Below are 16,079 nucleotides of genomic sequence, written 5' to 3'. Positions count from 1 at the left end.
TCCTCAGCCAACTATGAGAGGAACAGGCTTTTTCAGAGCCAAACATACTCATGTCAAGTCCAGTTGAGGTTGCTGCTCTCACAGCCTGAAGGATGCCTTTCTGCTACACAACAGGAGAGAGAAGGACTTACAATGGAAACACTTACAAAGAATATTGATCTTTAAAACAAATTTGATGCATTTGATGTTTGATAAAAGGACAAAGTTTAACTCCTTTCCTCTAAACCTCCCAGAAGCTAGTAATGATAAATAAGCATAAAACTTCAAGTTTTGTCAGACACGAGGCAGTGGGAAATAAAGATGCAACTCTTGGTACTTAACTATAAAATCAAACTGTGTCCCTTTAAACCTTAAATAACAACTAAAAAATTAAAAATCCTATCCCCTATGTTCAGACGTGAGGAACTTAGACTGCTGTGGAATAATGAAACAAAGAGAACTTGTAATAAGAGAACAAAGAATGCAATTCAGTCAAGGCAGGAGAGATGTAACAAAGTTCCTAAAATGTAAGTAGCAGAAGTACAGTGGTTTGCAGAAGAAATTGTTACACAAGTACTTGTTTTAGGGGAAAAAGGCTGATGTTACTGTTAGGAACTTGATCATGTTTACCATTGGTTAGCAGACATATGAACAGATACACTATTGGCTATCCAGGTTCACACTATTCTAACCTGATAGTGAAAATATTTTAAAAGCTATATACACTTTTATTAAATGTTTCTGGTTATACCACAACTGGGGACCATGCTTCATTCATATGTTGCAGCTGCTGCCCTTCAAATACTTGTTAAAAATTATATTCATGGAGGACTGATCACCCTGAACTATCCTGGCAAACTAACATACATGATAGGTGTTAGTTATTGATAAGGTAAGTGTCATAGTAGCTAAAGGTTAAATTTATGCATACTTGTGTATCACTTCAGAGGATCACATCTTACATGCCAAAAACATCAGACAGGAATCATTTAAAAGAACAAAAAACCATAATTTTCCATCATGGTGGACTTCTCTGATGGAATGACTGCAAAGACCAACCAATGTCATCTATCTAGACATCTGTAAAGCCTTTGACATGGTCTCTCGTGACATCCTTATCTCCAGATTGGAAAGACACAGGTTTAAAGGGTGGACTGTTCAGTGGACAAGGAAATGGCTGGACGGACACAGCGCAACAGTTGATAAAGCTGAGTGGTGCAGTTGGCACAAGGAAGGGATGCCATGCAGGGGCACCTGGACAAACCTGAAAAGTGGGCCCATAAAAACCTCATGAGATTTAACAAGTCCAAGTGCAAAGTCCTACAATGTTAGTCAGGAGCAACTTCAATGAGTCCAGGAGAACACTGGGAGAAGAAATCATTGAGAACAGTCCTCTGGAGAACGATTTGGAGGTGCTGGTGAATGAAAAGCTGGTCATGACCTGGCAATGTGCACTCACAGCCCAGAAGGCCAATGGTATCCTAGGCTGTAGTAAAAGAGGATTTGCAACAGGTCAAGATAGGTCATTGTCCCCTTCTACTCTCTCATGAGACCCCACCTGCAGTGCAGTGCCCAGGTCTGGAGTCCTCAGCACAAGAAAAAACATGAATCTCTTGGAGTGGGTCCAGAGGAGGCCACAAAGATGCTCAGTGGGCTGGAGCAGCTCTGCTATGAAGGCAGGCTGAGAGTTGGGGTTGTTCATCTGGAGAAATAAAGGTTGCCAGACGACCTCATTGCAGCCTTTGAGAACACGGTTTTACACAGGCAGATAGTGCCAGGACAAAGGGGATTGGTTCTAAACTGAAAGAGGAGAAATTTAGATTAGCTGTTAGGAAGAAACTCTTTATTGTGGGCATGGTGAGACACTGGAACAGGTTGCCCAGAAAAGTTGTAAATGCCCCATTCCTAAACCAGGCTGGAGAGGGCTCTGAGCAACCTGGTGCAGTGGAACCTATCACTGCCCATGGCAACTAGATGATCTTTAAGGTCCCTTCAAACCCAAACCAGACTGTAATTCTGTGATCATTGAGAACTTTTACAAATCAAGCTTCTCTATTTGCTACATTCTCGTGCTAGCTTTTCAGCCCACCATATATCTGTTTTGCAGGTTGTGACCCCTTGGAAACTTCAATGTCTCCACTGACTAACAGTTTAATGTACTTGAATAGTTGTTCTTATGAGAGTGATTTCAGCCTGGAAATATCTCAGTTAACAATGTCTCCAACAGGAGTATGAACAAAACTGGCGTGTCCTTTAAAAGAAAAATCATACCAAAGTTGTTCCAAAATTATACAGTAAATAAACTTTATTTCATCTCAGCTCTATTCATATTCGTGCTGTCAACAGTCACAGATCAGTGTATGATACAGTTATAGTTATGTAGTAACTATTTACAATTTACAGGAACACACCTTTTCTTTAGAAAATATAAGTACAAAAGCTAGGAGTAAACAAACGAGGTACTGCAATTTGGATTTATTGTAGGCAAAAGCATACAGAAGTGACTTTCTAGCAAACAATCAAGATCAAATCAGGAGAAAATAGTCAACAAGAGTGTCTAGTTCGTCAGAAAAATCACCTCAATTGCTATCCATCCAAAATGTATTGCACAATTCAATCAAAAATTAAAAAAAATAAATAGAAGAAACAAATCATTTATTTCAACTTTAGTAAACACTCAGTAAAACTTGTATAGAGATACAGTAGCAGGCAATTCTTTCCTATGATAAAGTCTTTTCTCTCCTTTAAAAAAATAACCTTTAACACAAAATAGAAGACAGTATTCAATAGAAGAGAAATAACCAAATAACCCCTGATTAGCATTTCTGCCAAGGCAGTAGATTATATTCACAGTCCAAAGGTGGTGGTGAGTTTTGGTTCTTGCTGTTCTGTTTGTGACCTTGAATAATAGCTTTTCTTCTTGTCCCTTCTCAAGAGGCAGCAGAGATATAAACTTATTTTTAAGCAGCAATGTCATGAGACATTCTCATCACAAAATCTTCAAGATGGTCGTAGCCACAACTAGAAGAAATTAAATCAAATGTTACATTATTGAGAACAACTTAGAAGCTCTTAATATTAAAATAATTGCATTGTTTATTAATATAATCAGAAGAAGGAAGAGTTTCAATAAGTCAAACCGCCAAACTATTTGAGCAAGCAATTCCATTCCGATACTTGCAAAACAGTTGAGAAACTGATGAAAACAAAACAAGGTGTAGCAAAATGGTCAGCAGTCTCACTGGAAATAGTCTACCACATCACTGCACAGTAATCCAAACAAAAAAAAAATTTGGACTCTTTTGCATAAGGCTTATCATCAAAACTGAAATGATGATGCAGAATTTTGGACCCAGCACACAGCCTCCTCTACAACTGCCTTCACAATGAAGTCAGCATCCCCCCTAATTTCTAAGTTATATACATGCAAGAGTATGTGGCAAAAATACTTGAGATTAAGTTGGCAACTACAATCTAATAATGAAGTATGAACAGTTTACATATACATTAGCTGATATTATGAAAGTGTAACCAATAATTTCTGACAGTAAATTCAGTATCAACAAGTCTTTCTGTGATATGTTTCAAAGGCAGCTCAGAACGCCTGCATTTTTTTACACAGACAGCAGGACGAGAATGTAAGTTTCAAACATATCTTCTGAAACCTATTCTGCTATAGTGTTGTAAATAGCTTTGTTCCATCAGTATCTACAATTCAATTCTTTTCAACAAAGAGATAGAGATAACAGTTGCTGATTTTGTCAGAACTGATGAAGGATGTTGGCAAACAGTCCAAGCTCTACTACATTTTAAGTGCAATAAAGTACATTCACTATTTTATTCAAAGATGGAAAAAACACAAAGTAGAAACCGTGACTATTAGAGAAACTATTTTTTTTTCCTTTTAAAGAGGTATTATTTTGTGTTGAAGGCTGTGTTCGCATGACAGCAGGAGAGGAAGATAACCTGTCAACTGCAATGTGGTAAATGGTAAATGGCAATGGCAGTAGCCTAAGTTAATTAATTTTGCTCTGACAGTGATGGAGGCCAACAAATGCATTTCATCCAAGAGACAGCAACTGCTTCACATATACTGAATCAACTCCTGGCAACTGTGCAAAGCTTTCCAGTTGCAAAGGAGGGAAAAAAAATTGAACTGACCATATTCTATAGAATTCATCTGCAGATTTTAAGTATCATACACCACTAGGGATTCAAATAATAATCTTTATCAGCCACTGCAGGAAGTTTTTTCCTGTGTTGTTCCATAGTTCAGTCCTCTCTCAACCAGCTTTTGCATGTGTGTTGCTTGTTTAGCTAGGCTAGTCTGATGCAACTTGCATATTCAGGCCTATGTCAGCTCTTCCATTCTTGTAATGCTACAACTAACACTGGAGATTCATAATTGAAGTAGCGTAACAAAACTCGAAGAAAGAAACAAACTAAGAGCATAAAGCTCCCCTAATTGTTCTCCGCCATCTCTCTGCTTTAGCGTCTCTTGATATCAAACCAAAGCTGTGATTCAGAAAGGTACTAATGTTTAAACCCAATTATATCCTAATCCCTCTGCAGAGAATATTCATCTTTTTAAAGATAATGCATTTTCATATTTACAAGATGTAATAATTCATTTCAAGCAGTACAGTATGTCTCCCACAAATCTGATTTGTTTGCCTGTTCAAAAAAGGAACTAAAAAAATGAATAAATATAAAACAAAGGCAAGTGCAATAAAATTCAATATTACATATTAATTTATTTAAAATCTGATTTTATTTCTACTACTAAGATTTTTGTGGCTCAATCAACATTTGAAATTGTACTTAGGATTAGGATCACTCAAAAATATCGGTTTTGAATCAGTATTTACCATTTTCAAACTCAGCTTTGTAAAACAAGACATGATTAGGAGGAAAACAAAAATTATCATACGCATATACAACCAAAATTTGTTCTTTAATGAAGGAAAGCAGGCAAGAAAAAAAAAGCAGAAGAACCTTTAATTGCATAATACAGATTTCATTTTACATAAAACAAGAATGTATTATACTTCACTCACCCACACGCTAGCTAAGCACAGACTGGTGGCATATTCAAAAGATACCACTGCGAGGTGAGGCAAACTACAAAGCCAGGAAGAAAAAAGCTTATTGGACTATTTGACTGATAGTGTTATGTAGTGTTAACAAGTAAGAACTCTGTGGACATCTATGGATGAGATTGCTGCAGTTAGATCACAACACCAACACAGTAAAAGCCAGATTACTGAAGATTACATTGATCTAGCATATATTTATTAACCAGGAACTGCTACAAGTTTTCAGAAACTTGTTAAATATATGCTCACTAAGAGGGTATAAAATTACTCACAGATACTTTAGTACCACACACTTACTCTAGTAGCACAGTAAGTTAATAATTTACACATCAAAATTACTTACAGGTGCTTTAGCAATAAACTAAAAGCTCTAAGTTAAAATGCACATTTATGCTGTAGTTCAGAACTTAATTGCTCCTGAGAGCTAAACACTGGATATTTTCATATACCAGTATCAGTCCAATATTAAGTATGGAGAAACACTAGTGGCATGTCAGTCAATAAATAAAAACTAAAAGAAACCAAGCATATTTCTTGATAGTATAATTTATAAAGACATCTCTAACTTTTTAGTTCTAAACAGAATTATGGAAGACTCATCCCCAGAATAATTTGTGCTTCAGCAAACAAACATATAACGTTGAAGGTAAAGGAAAAAATACTTCTTCCTTCATAATATGCCCTAATATTCGAGTTTCCATTAGATGTATAACTCAGTCTCTTTGTGGATTTGGAAAAGAGAGAATTCATAGGCCACATATGAGCCAAGAAGGGACTGCTATGTGAAACCCAAGAGCTCTTTAAACAAAAATATAATTAACAAATCAAAGCACTTGTACCGTACAAAAAAATCTCACTGTGTGTTTTAGACAAAATTTAATACCAAGGATGAAAATTTGTTGGATGAATTCAAGTTAAATTTTTATTTTGTATCAGAAGTTGTAAATGTCTGTTGTAGAAAGAACAGGTTTAAATATCAAAAAGCTGAAGTGGCTGCAAAACAAGGCCCATCTCTCTTTTCTCAAAATCTTTCCTAAATATTACTCTGGCTTATCAAAACAAAACAAAACAAAACAAAACAAAACAAAACAAAACAAAACAAAACAAAACAAAACAAAACAAAACAAAACAAAACAAAACAAAACAAAAAAAACTAAACAGTCTCAGCTTTCTATTTTAATGTCAGAGAGAGAAAATAATGCTTTGAATACATGATACTTACTGGAGCTGCAGTATAATCAATATTTTTTATCCTCTAAAAGTATTTAAAATATTTAAGATTGCAAGGCCCTCAAACATACTAAGTGTACAGGAAAATGTTAAAGTATTTAATATTTTCCTCAAATGTGATACTTCAAGATGAAAGTACAGACTTTTAAAAAACTTTTAGTGAATCAACAGGACTTTAATGTATCTAGAAATGAAATGAAATTATTAATATTCTTATTTTATTCTGTATTTGCAAGTACGAAATAAATATATATGCAAGGTCAGTGAGAGAAACAGAATGCAATTCTTCCTCTCATTTTAATTCCTAAATATTTCACTAACCCACAAAGAGAGGGTTCACAGTGTTGATTCCAAATACAATGTAGAGGAGACTATTACTGCTGTTTTTATATTAATTAAAAGTAGCTCCTATACATAAAACAGTAAAAGTAATACCAAAGAAATGCTTATGCTTAAATAATTTTACCTCCTTGTCTGTTTCTCAAAGCCAATTTCACCTTTCTAGTAAATACTAAGCAAATGTCAAAAAAAACGGGAAAAAAACCAACACCAAACTGTTTACGACTCTTATTTTTGACCTGTCCTGACCCAGAGAAAACTAACATATTTTCGTGTTTTTTCAATACAAAAATAAAGCAGGATCACACAAAAACCCCCAAAACCTAATCAAAACCCCAAGCTTGTTAGGATACCCACTTAAGATAAAATTGTACACTTCGTACTTCAAACACATATCTCAGGTGATTGAGATAATCGACTTTCTATTCTACAAGAAAAATGCCTGTCGTTTTTGCCAGAAATTTCATCTCAGGGCTGATAATGTTTCTTGATATATTTTTCATAAAAACTGGTATGACTCCACAAAAACTTCTCAATTTAGGAAGCATTAATTTTAATATATTACACTTACTTATATAGATATATATATATATTTGATATGTCAGATTACTTTTTTAATTTAGAAAATTCATCCACAGATTAGTAGTGATGCTTAAACTTGCTTTGGTCCTATTGTATCCATCGCTATTAGAAATATGTCTTAACTGAGGAAAAATACTAGTAAAGAAAACATGCTTGCTTTTTTTCTCAATCTTGCTATAAATTCAAACCTAGAGTTGGAATTTGATATTCCACTGAAGAAAAGTAAAGGAAGGAGAAAAGGAGTCCACTTGAATGTGGACACAAAGAAAAGAAGACATAAAAATTTTCTAATTCCTTATTCTTGAAACCTACTCCTCTTGCATAAAATTGAATTACTTCCGTAACTTACCACTGGTCGAGCATCTTCTCGTTCTAGTATCTTCTGAGTCTGATCTGCTGGGAACTTCAGCACTGTTGTTATAACCTTGGCCATTGTCTAAAGAGATATAGGTTATCCATACATAATTCCACATCCACAAAGATGTATCCGTAATATTTTAAAATTAATTTAATTTAGTAATACTGGATACTATTTTATTAATGTCAATGGAAAACAGTGAAATCAGTAAGATATAACTATTTGTTTCACATTGTATATGCATGATGTGAATTATATGAAAACAATTTTTGCACATTGTCACAAACTTCAGCTACTGTAGTGTGATTTAAGTTCTATGGCATCCGTGCTCAAACAATAGAGTCCATTGATAAAACAGCATACTAGATAAAGTGCATGCCTAGAAAAAGCAATCTGTCAATCTTGTTGCAGATATCCTGCCAAGCAAGAGGCAAATAATAAAGTTGAATTGGAGGGCAAGACAGTAAAACCTCTCAGCAAATACACATACACACCTTGGTAAAGCAGTTTACAAAGAATGTGGTTAATTACCCACAATAACAGTCACTAATTCCTGACTCTTAGATCCACATTAACCTCCACATTTCTCTTATGTCTCCAATACTGTAGACAAACCAGTGCATTCATTAATGTCTTGATTGCATTCCAGTATCATTTACTAAGATGCATAACTGGCAATACATCCTAGATAATTTGCACAGATTCATTTGAACTCTGTTCAAAAAAGAGGAAGCATGTCCAGAGATATAACAATTCCACTACTAAATGACCTTTGAGACAAGGGATAGATATTTGCACTAGTAAAGGAGATCATGCACAGAGAAGGGCCACCAAAATGACCTTACAAGGCAGAGTTAGATTAAAAAAATGTCTCTTCTTGTCCAGGAACAAAAAAGTTGAGAGAAAGGAACATCTGTACTGAGAAGATAAATTTACAGATCTTTTAACTTAAGAACTGTGTTGGGGGCAGTGGTGGAAAGCACAGTAATGCTTTACAAGCATACTTTAAAAAGTTCATGGTTTTCCAGTTCATGTAGCAGGATGAAACCAGTTCTTAAGACTTATCCATAATGATTATGTGAGATAATCCTGAAGAGAGCAAACACTAAGCTCAGTGTCCTCCAGAAACACATCTAATGAATGAAAGGAAACCAGCATATGAAATCAAGAAGTCTAATGTCCAGCTTTTCACTACTTTTAAGAGTGAATTAATAACATCTAAGGTATACAGATTCGGGAATACTATGAAACATCTTTAAGCAACTACTGAAGAGGTATTTCACCATCTTCAGCTGGTAACACAGCTACTAACAAATTGTTATTTAATCCAACTGTAAGTTACCATGTCTGTGTCAAGACTACATCAAAAGATCATTTTTGCTTATATTCTGCATACCAGCTTTCATTTTACATAAAGTTTGACTGACAAACAGACTTTTACTGATAAACTGTATCTACCTATAATGGTTTTTGTCTTGATAGGTACAGTGGTGAGAGATGTGAAAACTCCCTCCACCTACCACTCATCTTGGCAGGCTGATGAAGTCTTGAAGTTATGACTCATGTCTCTTTGGGAAAAAAATGTGAAAGCCTATTGAATACTTTATTGTCAGAAATTAACAGCATATAACAAATCAAAAATACATGATAGTTCACATCATACACCAAGATCACCTGTCAGGATATACAAATTTCCATACCTTTGTCTCACGACCCATCATATATTCAAAGAGCACTTTCCTCAAGTATTCAAACTCAGTGGGTTCCTCAAATAGGGAAACGTCAGTATGGTGAAGGTTTCCATCTGTGTAAACAAAAAGAGAGTATTTATTCTGAGAGTCATTCATCCGAATCCAAGTTTCACTAATGGCACAAAACCAAACAAGAACAAATGCTGTATTCTGCACCTTAGATGGAGTAACTGCAGCCCTTCAGAAAAGCATTTGGGGGTGCTGGATGGCAGGAGGTGCAACAGGAGTCACCAGTGTGTGTGCCCTTGGCAGCCAAGAGGGCAAACCTCATCCTGGAGTGCATCAAACACAGCATCATCAGTTGGTCAAAAGAAGTGATTATCCCATCCTATTTAGCATTGGTGCAGCCTCACCTTGAGTACTGTGTGCTGTTCAGGGCCCCACCATTTAAAAAGAATGGGAAGGTACATGAACACACCCAGAGGGTACCTCTGGATAAGGTGCTGACAGGCATGTCCTCTGAGAAGCAGCTGAGGAGACTGGGTTTGTCTAATTTGGAGAGATGGAGGCTAAGGGGTGACCTCAGTGCTCTCTACAGCTTCCTGAGGAGACGTTGGTAGGCAGGTACTGCCTTCTCCTCTCCCTGGTACCCAGTGCCAGGACACATGGAAAATGGTTCATCTATCATGGGGAGCTCAGACTTGATGAGAGGAAACATTTCTTTACCAAAAGAGTGTCAAACTCTGCAACAGACCTCTTGGAGAGGTGGTTGATGCTTGTTTATCAGTGTCAAAGAAGCATTTGGACAGTGCCCTTAAAGACATATTTTACCTTTTCATCAGCCCTGAAGTTGTCACATAGCTGGATTATGAAACTGACGTTGGTCCCTTCTAGATGAAGTGTGTTTCCTGCTCCTCTCCCTATCAGTACATGCTGAGGAAATCCTTGATCACATTTCTTCCCAGCCCTGCACTAGCAGAAGGCACTAAATACCCACAACCATGTCCCATCATTGGCTCAGTCACCTTGAGGGAAGGAGGCATGGACCTTCTGAGGGGATGAAAGATGCAGATCATCCTGAGATAATTTGACCATTTGCACAAATTTGCAAAAAGCAAATGTGACGTGATTTTTGAAAGTCCTCTGAGTTCATCCAGCTAAGATGGGCCTGCACAGAATGGCAAAACCCCACATCTCTAACATTAGCAAGGCTCAATGCTTGAGCCCTCTGTCTCATGCAGTACATACTCCTCAACTAAACAGCTGCAAATCTTTTGGAGGTAAGCAATACCTGTTCATTTCCCTGTGCATTTTTCTTAATTAATTTTACATTAAAAGAGTCTGAGAGGAACAGTATACCACCAGAGAGAAGGTCCATAAGCCCATACTCTATCTCCAAAGTGTCCAACCACCACTGTCTAAAGGACAGCACAGGAACAGCACAAGTCTACTTCTGCCTGGGTTCTGGGGCTGCTCACAGGCCTTGGGTGTCTGGGACCAGCCTCCTGGACCCCCACCATCTCCTGCCAAGGGCCCAAGGGATGTGTCCCAGCTCAGCCTGGGACCTTCTGTCCCCACCTGTGCCCTGCTGTATGTGTGCCCATCTCTGCCCCTGTCTACTGGACGCTCTTGGGTCATGTACTGAAGAGAGCTTAAGAACTCTGATACAGAGCTCTTTTAATTGGATGACATAAAAAAGAAAACATCAAACAAAAAGTTTGACCAAAAAAATTTGGTCATCTGAAATCACACGCCAACTCTACTATAATAGACAAGAGAAAACAAGGATGTCATAAGTGCATTATGCAAGTGTTTAAAAAAAAAATGTTTTATTTCCTAGACCAAACTGTATCTTTCTAACAAACAAACAACTTATTTGTGATGAAAACTTACCTCTATATGGTGTTCGAGCTGATGTGACATACATATTTTTCTCATAATGTTTCAGCCGGTCTTCCAGTACATGAATCTGAACAGAAAACAGTTGACATGATAAACAGTTTTAAACCTAAACAGCAGCTAAAATAAGCATAACTGAAACAGTTTCCAGCTACATATCATCTCTTATAAAAGCAAAATACATTTGCTTTTTAAGGAAGGAAAACATTAAAAACTGTGTTATTAAAGACTGTCCCAATGTTGTACATCTGCATATACACATAAAAATATATATAGCAGATGCTATGCATATATTATATATTTATGTATTCATTTTATATATAAGCATATATATCTTTTTTATAGATAAAAAGGCTTACAACAAAAATTATACTTAAACACCAAAAAAGGTTTAGTTTTGAAAAAAAAAATTCAAGAATTTCATAAAGTGCACTGTTCCCTTTTTCACTGTGCAATTCTTTGCTAACCAGTATCACAAGCATGTGGTGTTTTTATTCTCAGGGGATAGAGGAATACTTTGAAAAGTACACAGATCTTCGGAGAGCAAGTATGAGTGAAAACTATTTTTTTGTCTATTATATTCATAGTACCTTGTATGGAGATGTACCACATCATCACTTGAAAAGAACAAACCTTTTAATAATGCAAACCCCAAAGTATCAAACAAGAATACTTCTTACTCATTCAACGTGACCCTTACCTGCTCTTTCAACTCCTGCTCCTTCAGTTTTGAATCATTGACTAGTGTTGTCTTCTGTGCAAGTTGTGCCTGAAAAGACAGTCATGTCTGGAAATTGCTGCAAATACATCATAGGTTTTGCAATAAACCTATTTTTCCTTTTAACACACACAAACTTATAAGCAGTATTTCAGCTTTAAAACTGCTCTGCAACCAAAGTATTAGAGAGAAAAATCAATAACATGTAAAACATACCTTTAGTTCTGTTATTGTGACCTATAACAAAAATAAAAATTTAGATTAAAATGTATGAAAAATACTAACTATATCAAGCACTGGAGAAAGAAATATCAATAATTGAGTTCTTATACAGTGTATTAATTGAGGATGACAAAAATTGAAATTACCCAATAATAACAACTAGTCTTATAAATAGTTTAACTTATTTCTATTGACAATACATAAAGCTGATATTTAAATTATCTCATTTGATTCTGTAAGACAATCATCATAAATGTAACTTAAAGAACCTAATGTTTCCAAATCTTTATGAAATATATATTGGATATGAGTAATAATTGAATGAGTATGAAATACATCACAGGATGCCCTAACTACAATTAATACTATTCAGAATATTTTATGTCTTTCCTTAAGTCACATGTGGAAATGTGAACATAAGCAATTGCGTGGAAAAGGAGATTTATTCCCTGTCTCAGGCTGATAAAAATCTGTGGGGTCTCCTACAGACAGAAAATAGGGGAAAATCATTCCTCTAAGGATCTCAAACCTCTAAGTTAAATTCTTGCTTCTGAAAACCTCAATCAGACATTTATTTTCTGATATGGATACAGATTTTCTGACATTTTTACCTCCAAACATTAATACTTAAGGTTGTTAGTATTTGTCAATTTTTTATAACAATCAGACAAGTCCTGTTCCATTATCTAGGGTAGACTTCATGTCAAAGTGGATATGTTATATGTAATGTTTGGTCTAGGCTGACAACAAGCAGCACAGAAAATTTTATGAAAAACTTCTGTAATTTGGGAGTCTCTGATTTTAGACAAAATATGTTGCCCACAAAAAGTTGTGTCCAGCCAATGGAAGACTTCACACTGTTTGACTACTAGTGCTGAAGGGCAAAAGAAAAAACAAACCCAAAATGTTGCAAAGCAACAAAATAAAAAAGAAATCAAGTGAGACAAAAAATACAATGGTAAATATAATTAATTTGAATGCACTGTAAAATCCAGATGTGGATTTATACAGTTTTGTTCGGGTATGTTGACAAGTTCCACAGGCCCTGTCTAATTTTCTCATATAGCTCTGTAATGCTGCCTATATATGCTATTGTAGCTGTTGCAAATATGTACTATTGAACCAGGTTAAAGCAAAATTAGTTTCCTACAAACATACCAAGCACAGGCAAAACACAAACTGAGACAGGAATAAAAATTAAAAACAACTCAATTTCTAAGTAGGACAAAATAAAACTACTTGTCAACCCCAGAACAGATTGTGTCAGAATAAGAATTAAATCCTGAAATACTGATAAAACAGGAACTGAAAGCCCACTTACATTACTCTAAATATTTGAGCTTTGACTGGATCAGAAGATATACCAGGAATTATGTGCAAATTCCACAGCACAATCTATTAGACTAGTTCCATTGTTTTGAGATGAAATCACCATTGTTAATCGTATCAAATAAGTAATTTACATTTAGTTTTGAAAAAAAACTATAGTTGAATATAGTTGAATCAGCTATGCAAAAGAAATCTGGTGAGCAATTTGCTAAATTTGAATTTAGTTGGAATTCTCAAAATTACTCAAAAAAGTCTGATGCCTGTATTCTAGAGAATAGAATTCTCGGGGAAAAAAACAAACAACAAACCTGCATTCTTATTCTGCAATTACTTTGAACCTGGATGCTTTAACTGTATCTAAGCCCCGGCGCTACTACACAACCTGCTCATCTTCCTCCACAAATGAAACCATCTTTATCCTTTAAAACTAAGCTGGTTATCAGTGATGGAGTTCTCTGAACTGGTTTGTACCCACTTATACCCTGGAGAACTCCTTTGAGTCTGCCATGGAAATTCCAAGTAGAGAGCTGTGGATGACATTCCAGACACAGGCAAAATTAAATGTTCATATTCACTTTTAGAAATTTAGTATTGGCAATATTCAAATACTTTACAAGTCATTGCCCATCTGTCTGATACATTTCTGGGAACAACTGAAGAATCATAGAATGCTAACAGGTTAGAATGGACCTTGAAGATAATCTAGTCTCAACATTCCTTGCCATGGGCAGGGACACCTCCCAGTACACCAGGTTGCTCAAGGCCTTATAAAACCTGACATTGAACACTGTCAGGGTTGGGACATCCACAACATCCCTGCGTAACCTGTTCAGTCTCACCACCCTCAAAAATTCCTTCCTAATATCTACTCTAAATATCCCCTCTTTCAAGTTACACCCTTTATTCCTTGTTCTTTCACTACAGTTCCTGATAAAAAGTCCCTCTTCAGCTTCCCTGTAGGCTCCCTTCAGATACTAGAAGTTTGCCATGAGGTCTCCATGCAACCTTCTCTTCTCCAGGCTAAACAGTCTCAGCTTTCTCAGTCTGTGTTCACAGGGAAGGTGCTCCAGTCCTCTTACAAACTACATGGTCCTCCTCTGGACTTGCTCCAACGGTTCCATGTCCTTCTTATGCTGGCGACACTAGAATTGTTCACAGTACTCCAAGGGCCATGCTCCTTGTGATGCAGTCCAGGACTTGATTGGCTTTCTGAGCTGTGAGCACACACAGCAGGCTCATGTTGAGTTTTTCATCACCTGTCAGCCCCAGGCCTTTCTTACCAGGGTTGCTCTCAATCATTTCTCTGCCCAAGCCATTGGTGTGTCTGGGATTGCAGTGACCCAGGTGCAGGACCTTGTACCTTGCCATGTGGAACTTCATGAGGTTTGCTTGAGCCCACATCTCAAGCCTATTGAGATCGCTCAGAATGGTATTACCCTTTCCCTCCATTGCACCACCACAGAGCTTGGTGTTTTCAACAAATTTGCTGAGGGTGCACTCAGCACTGACAGGTTTCACTGTCCATCACTGACAAAGATACTGAATAGTATCACCCCCAGCTAATACTGACCCCATGACTGCATCCAACACAGCATCATCAGTCAAAAGAGGTGATTATCCTACTCTGTTTACCACTGATGCAACCTCTCCATGTAACTGGTCTCCATGTGGACAATGAGCCATTAACCCAAACTCTGTGTATGTGGCCATCCAGCCAGTTCTGTATCCACATGATGGTCCATCCATCAAATCCCTGTCTCTCCAATCTGCAGACAAGGATGTCACGCAGAAGAGTGAAATGCTTTGCATTTAGTCTTGCCATGGAAGACAGAGGCATAGAAGCTGTTGAGAACCCCTGCCTACTCTTTGTCCAGGGTAGCCAGGTTTCCCATTTTCTTACAAAGAGGGCCCACATTATCCCTAGTCTTTCTTTTGTCTAAAACGTACATATAGAAGCCCTTCCTGTTTGCCTTACTTTCCCTGGCTACAACAATTCTAACTGGGCTTCGGCTTCCCTAACTTTGTCCCTAGCTTCATGTGCAATTTCCCTGTATTACTGTCAGGCCACCTGTCTTCATTTCCGCTTTTCTTTTTTTATTCTGAGTTTGCCCAGCAGGTCCAGTAGCTCCCATTCATCCATGGAGGAGGCCTCCTGATGATTTACTCCTTGTTGGGTGCATTGCTTCTGAGCTGAATACATGAAATACCATTGCCAGTATATAAATTTGATATAATGTCATATCATTAATCCATAAGATGAATGTATAATACAATATTTAATGACTGCCTATATTCATAGCAGACTGCTATAACAAACTAGGAGTGAAACAGTTAACAAAGAAGTCCTAAAGAATAAGTACTCTTCAGACTTTTCATAATCATGTTTTAGAAGTCAGGAGTCTCTAAGAATCTTCCTCTAGATAATAAGATTATGTAAGACTATCAGTAGGTGAACAAGGGTTAATTAAGAATACAAGGCAGTCTAAGATTTCTGCTTTTCCTATTATGAAAACAACTCATACCATGGAAAAGTAATATAAAGGGTTTTGTACGCAAGTACAAGGCAGAAGTAACAAACACTAGGTCAGTGAGATAATTTGTACTTTCGGTTTCTAATGTCAAATATACAAATTCAC

At 36.7% G+C, this 16,079-nt stretch overlaps 1 protein-coding gene across 1 annotated transcript in view; it reads right to left on the bottom strand.

Annotated features, from left to right (window-relative positions):
* Positions 1-2,266: 2,266 nt before the first annotated feature.
* GOLGA4 (golgin A4) overlaps positions 2,267-16,079 on the bottom strand; it is a 72,841-nt gene continuing 59,028 nt past the window's right edge. Inside the window, 7 exon segments of the mRNA XM_059470631.1 lie at positions 2,267-3,000; positions 5,037-5,100; positions 7,576-7,662; positions 9,285-9,388; positions 11,169-11,244; positions 11,875-11,943; positions 12,109-12,129. Coding sequence (XP_059326614.1) covers positions 5,071-5,100; positions 7,576-7,662; positions 9,285-9,388; positions 11,169-11,244; positions 11,875-11,943; positions 12,109-12,129 — 387 coding nt within the window. The 3' untranslated portion in view covers positions 2,267-3,000; positions 5,037-5,070.

The sequence above is a fragment of the Ammospiza nelsoni genome, chromosome 1 (genome assembly GCF_027579445.1).
Source record: "Ammospiza nelsoni isolate bAmmNel1 chromosome 1, bAmmNel1.pri, whole genome shotgun sequence".
NCBI classification, from domain to species: Eukaryota; Metazoa; Chordata; class Aves; order Passeriformes; family Passerellidae; genus Ammospiza; species Ammospiza nelsoni.
This window is presented reverse-complemented; position numbering and strand designations above follow the sequence as displayed.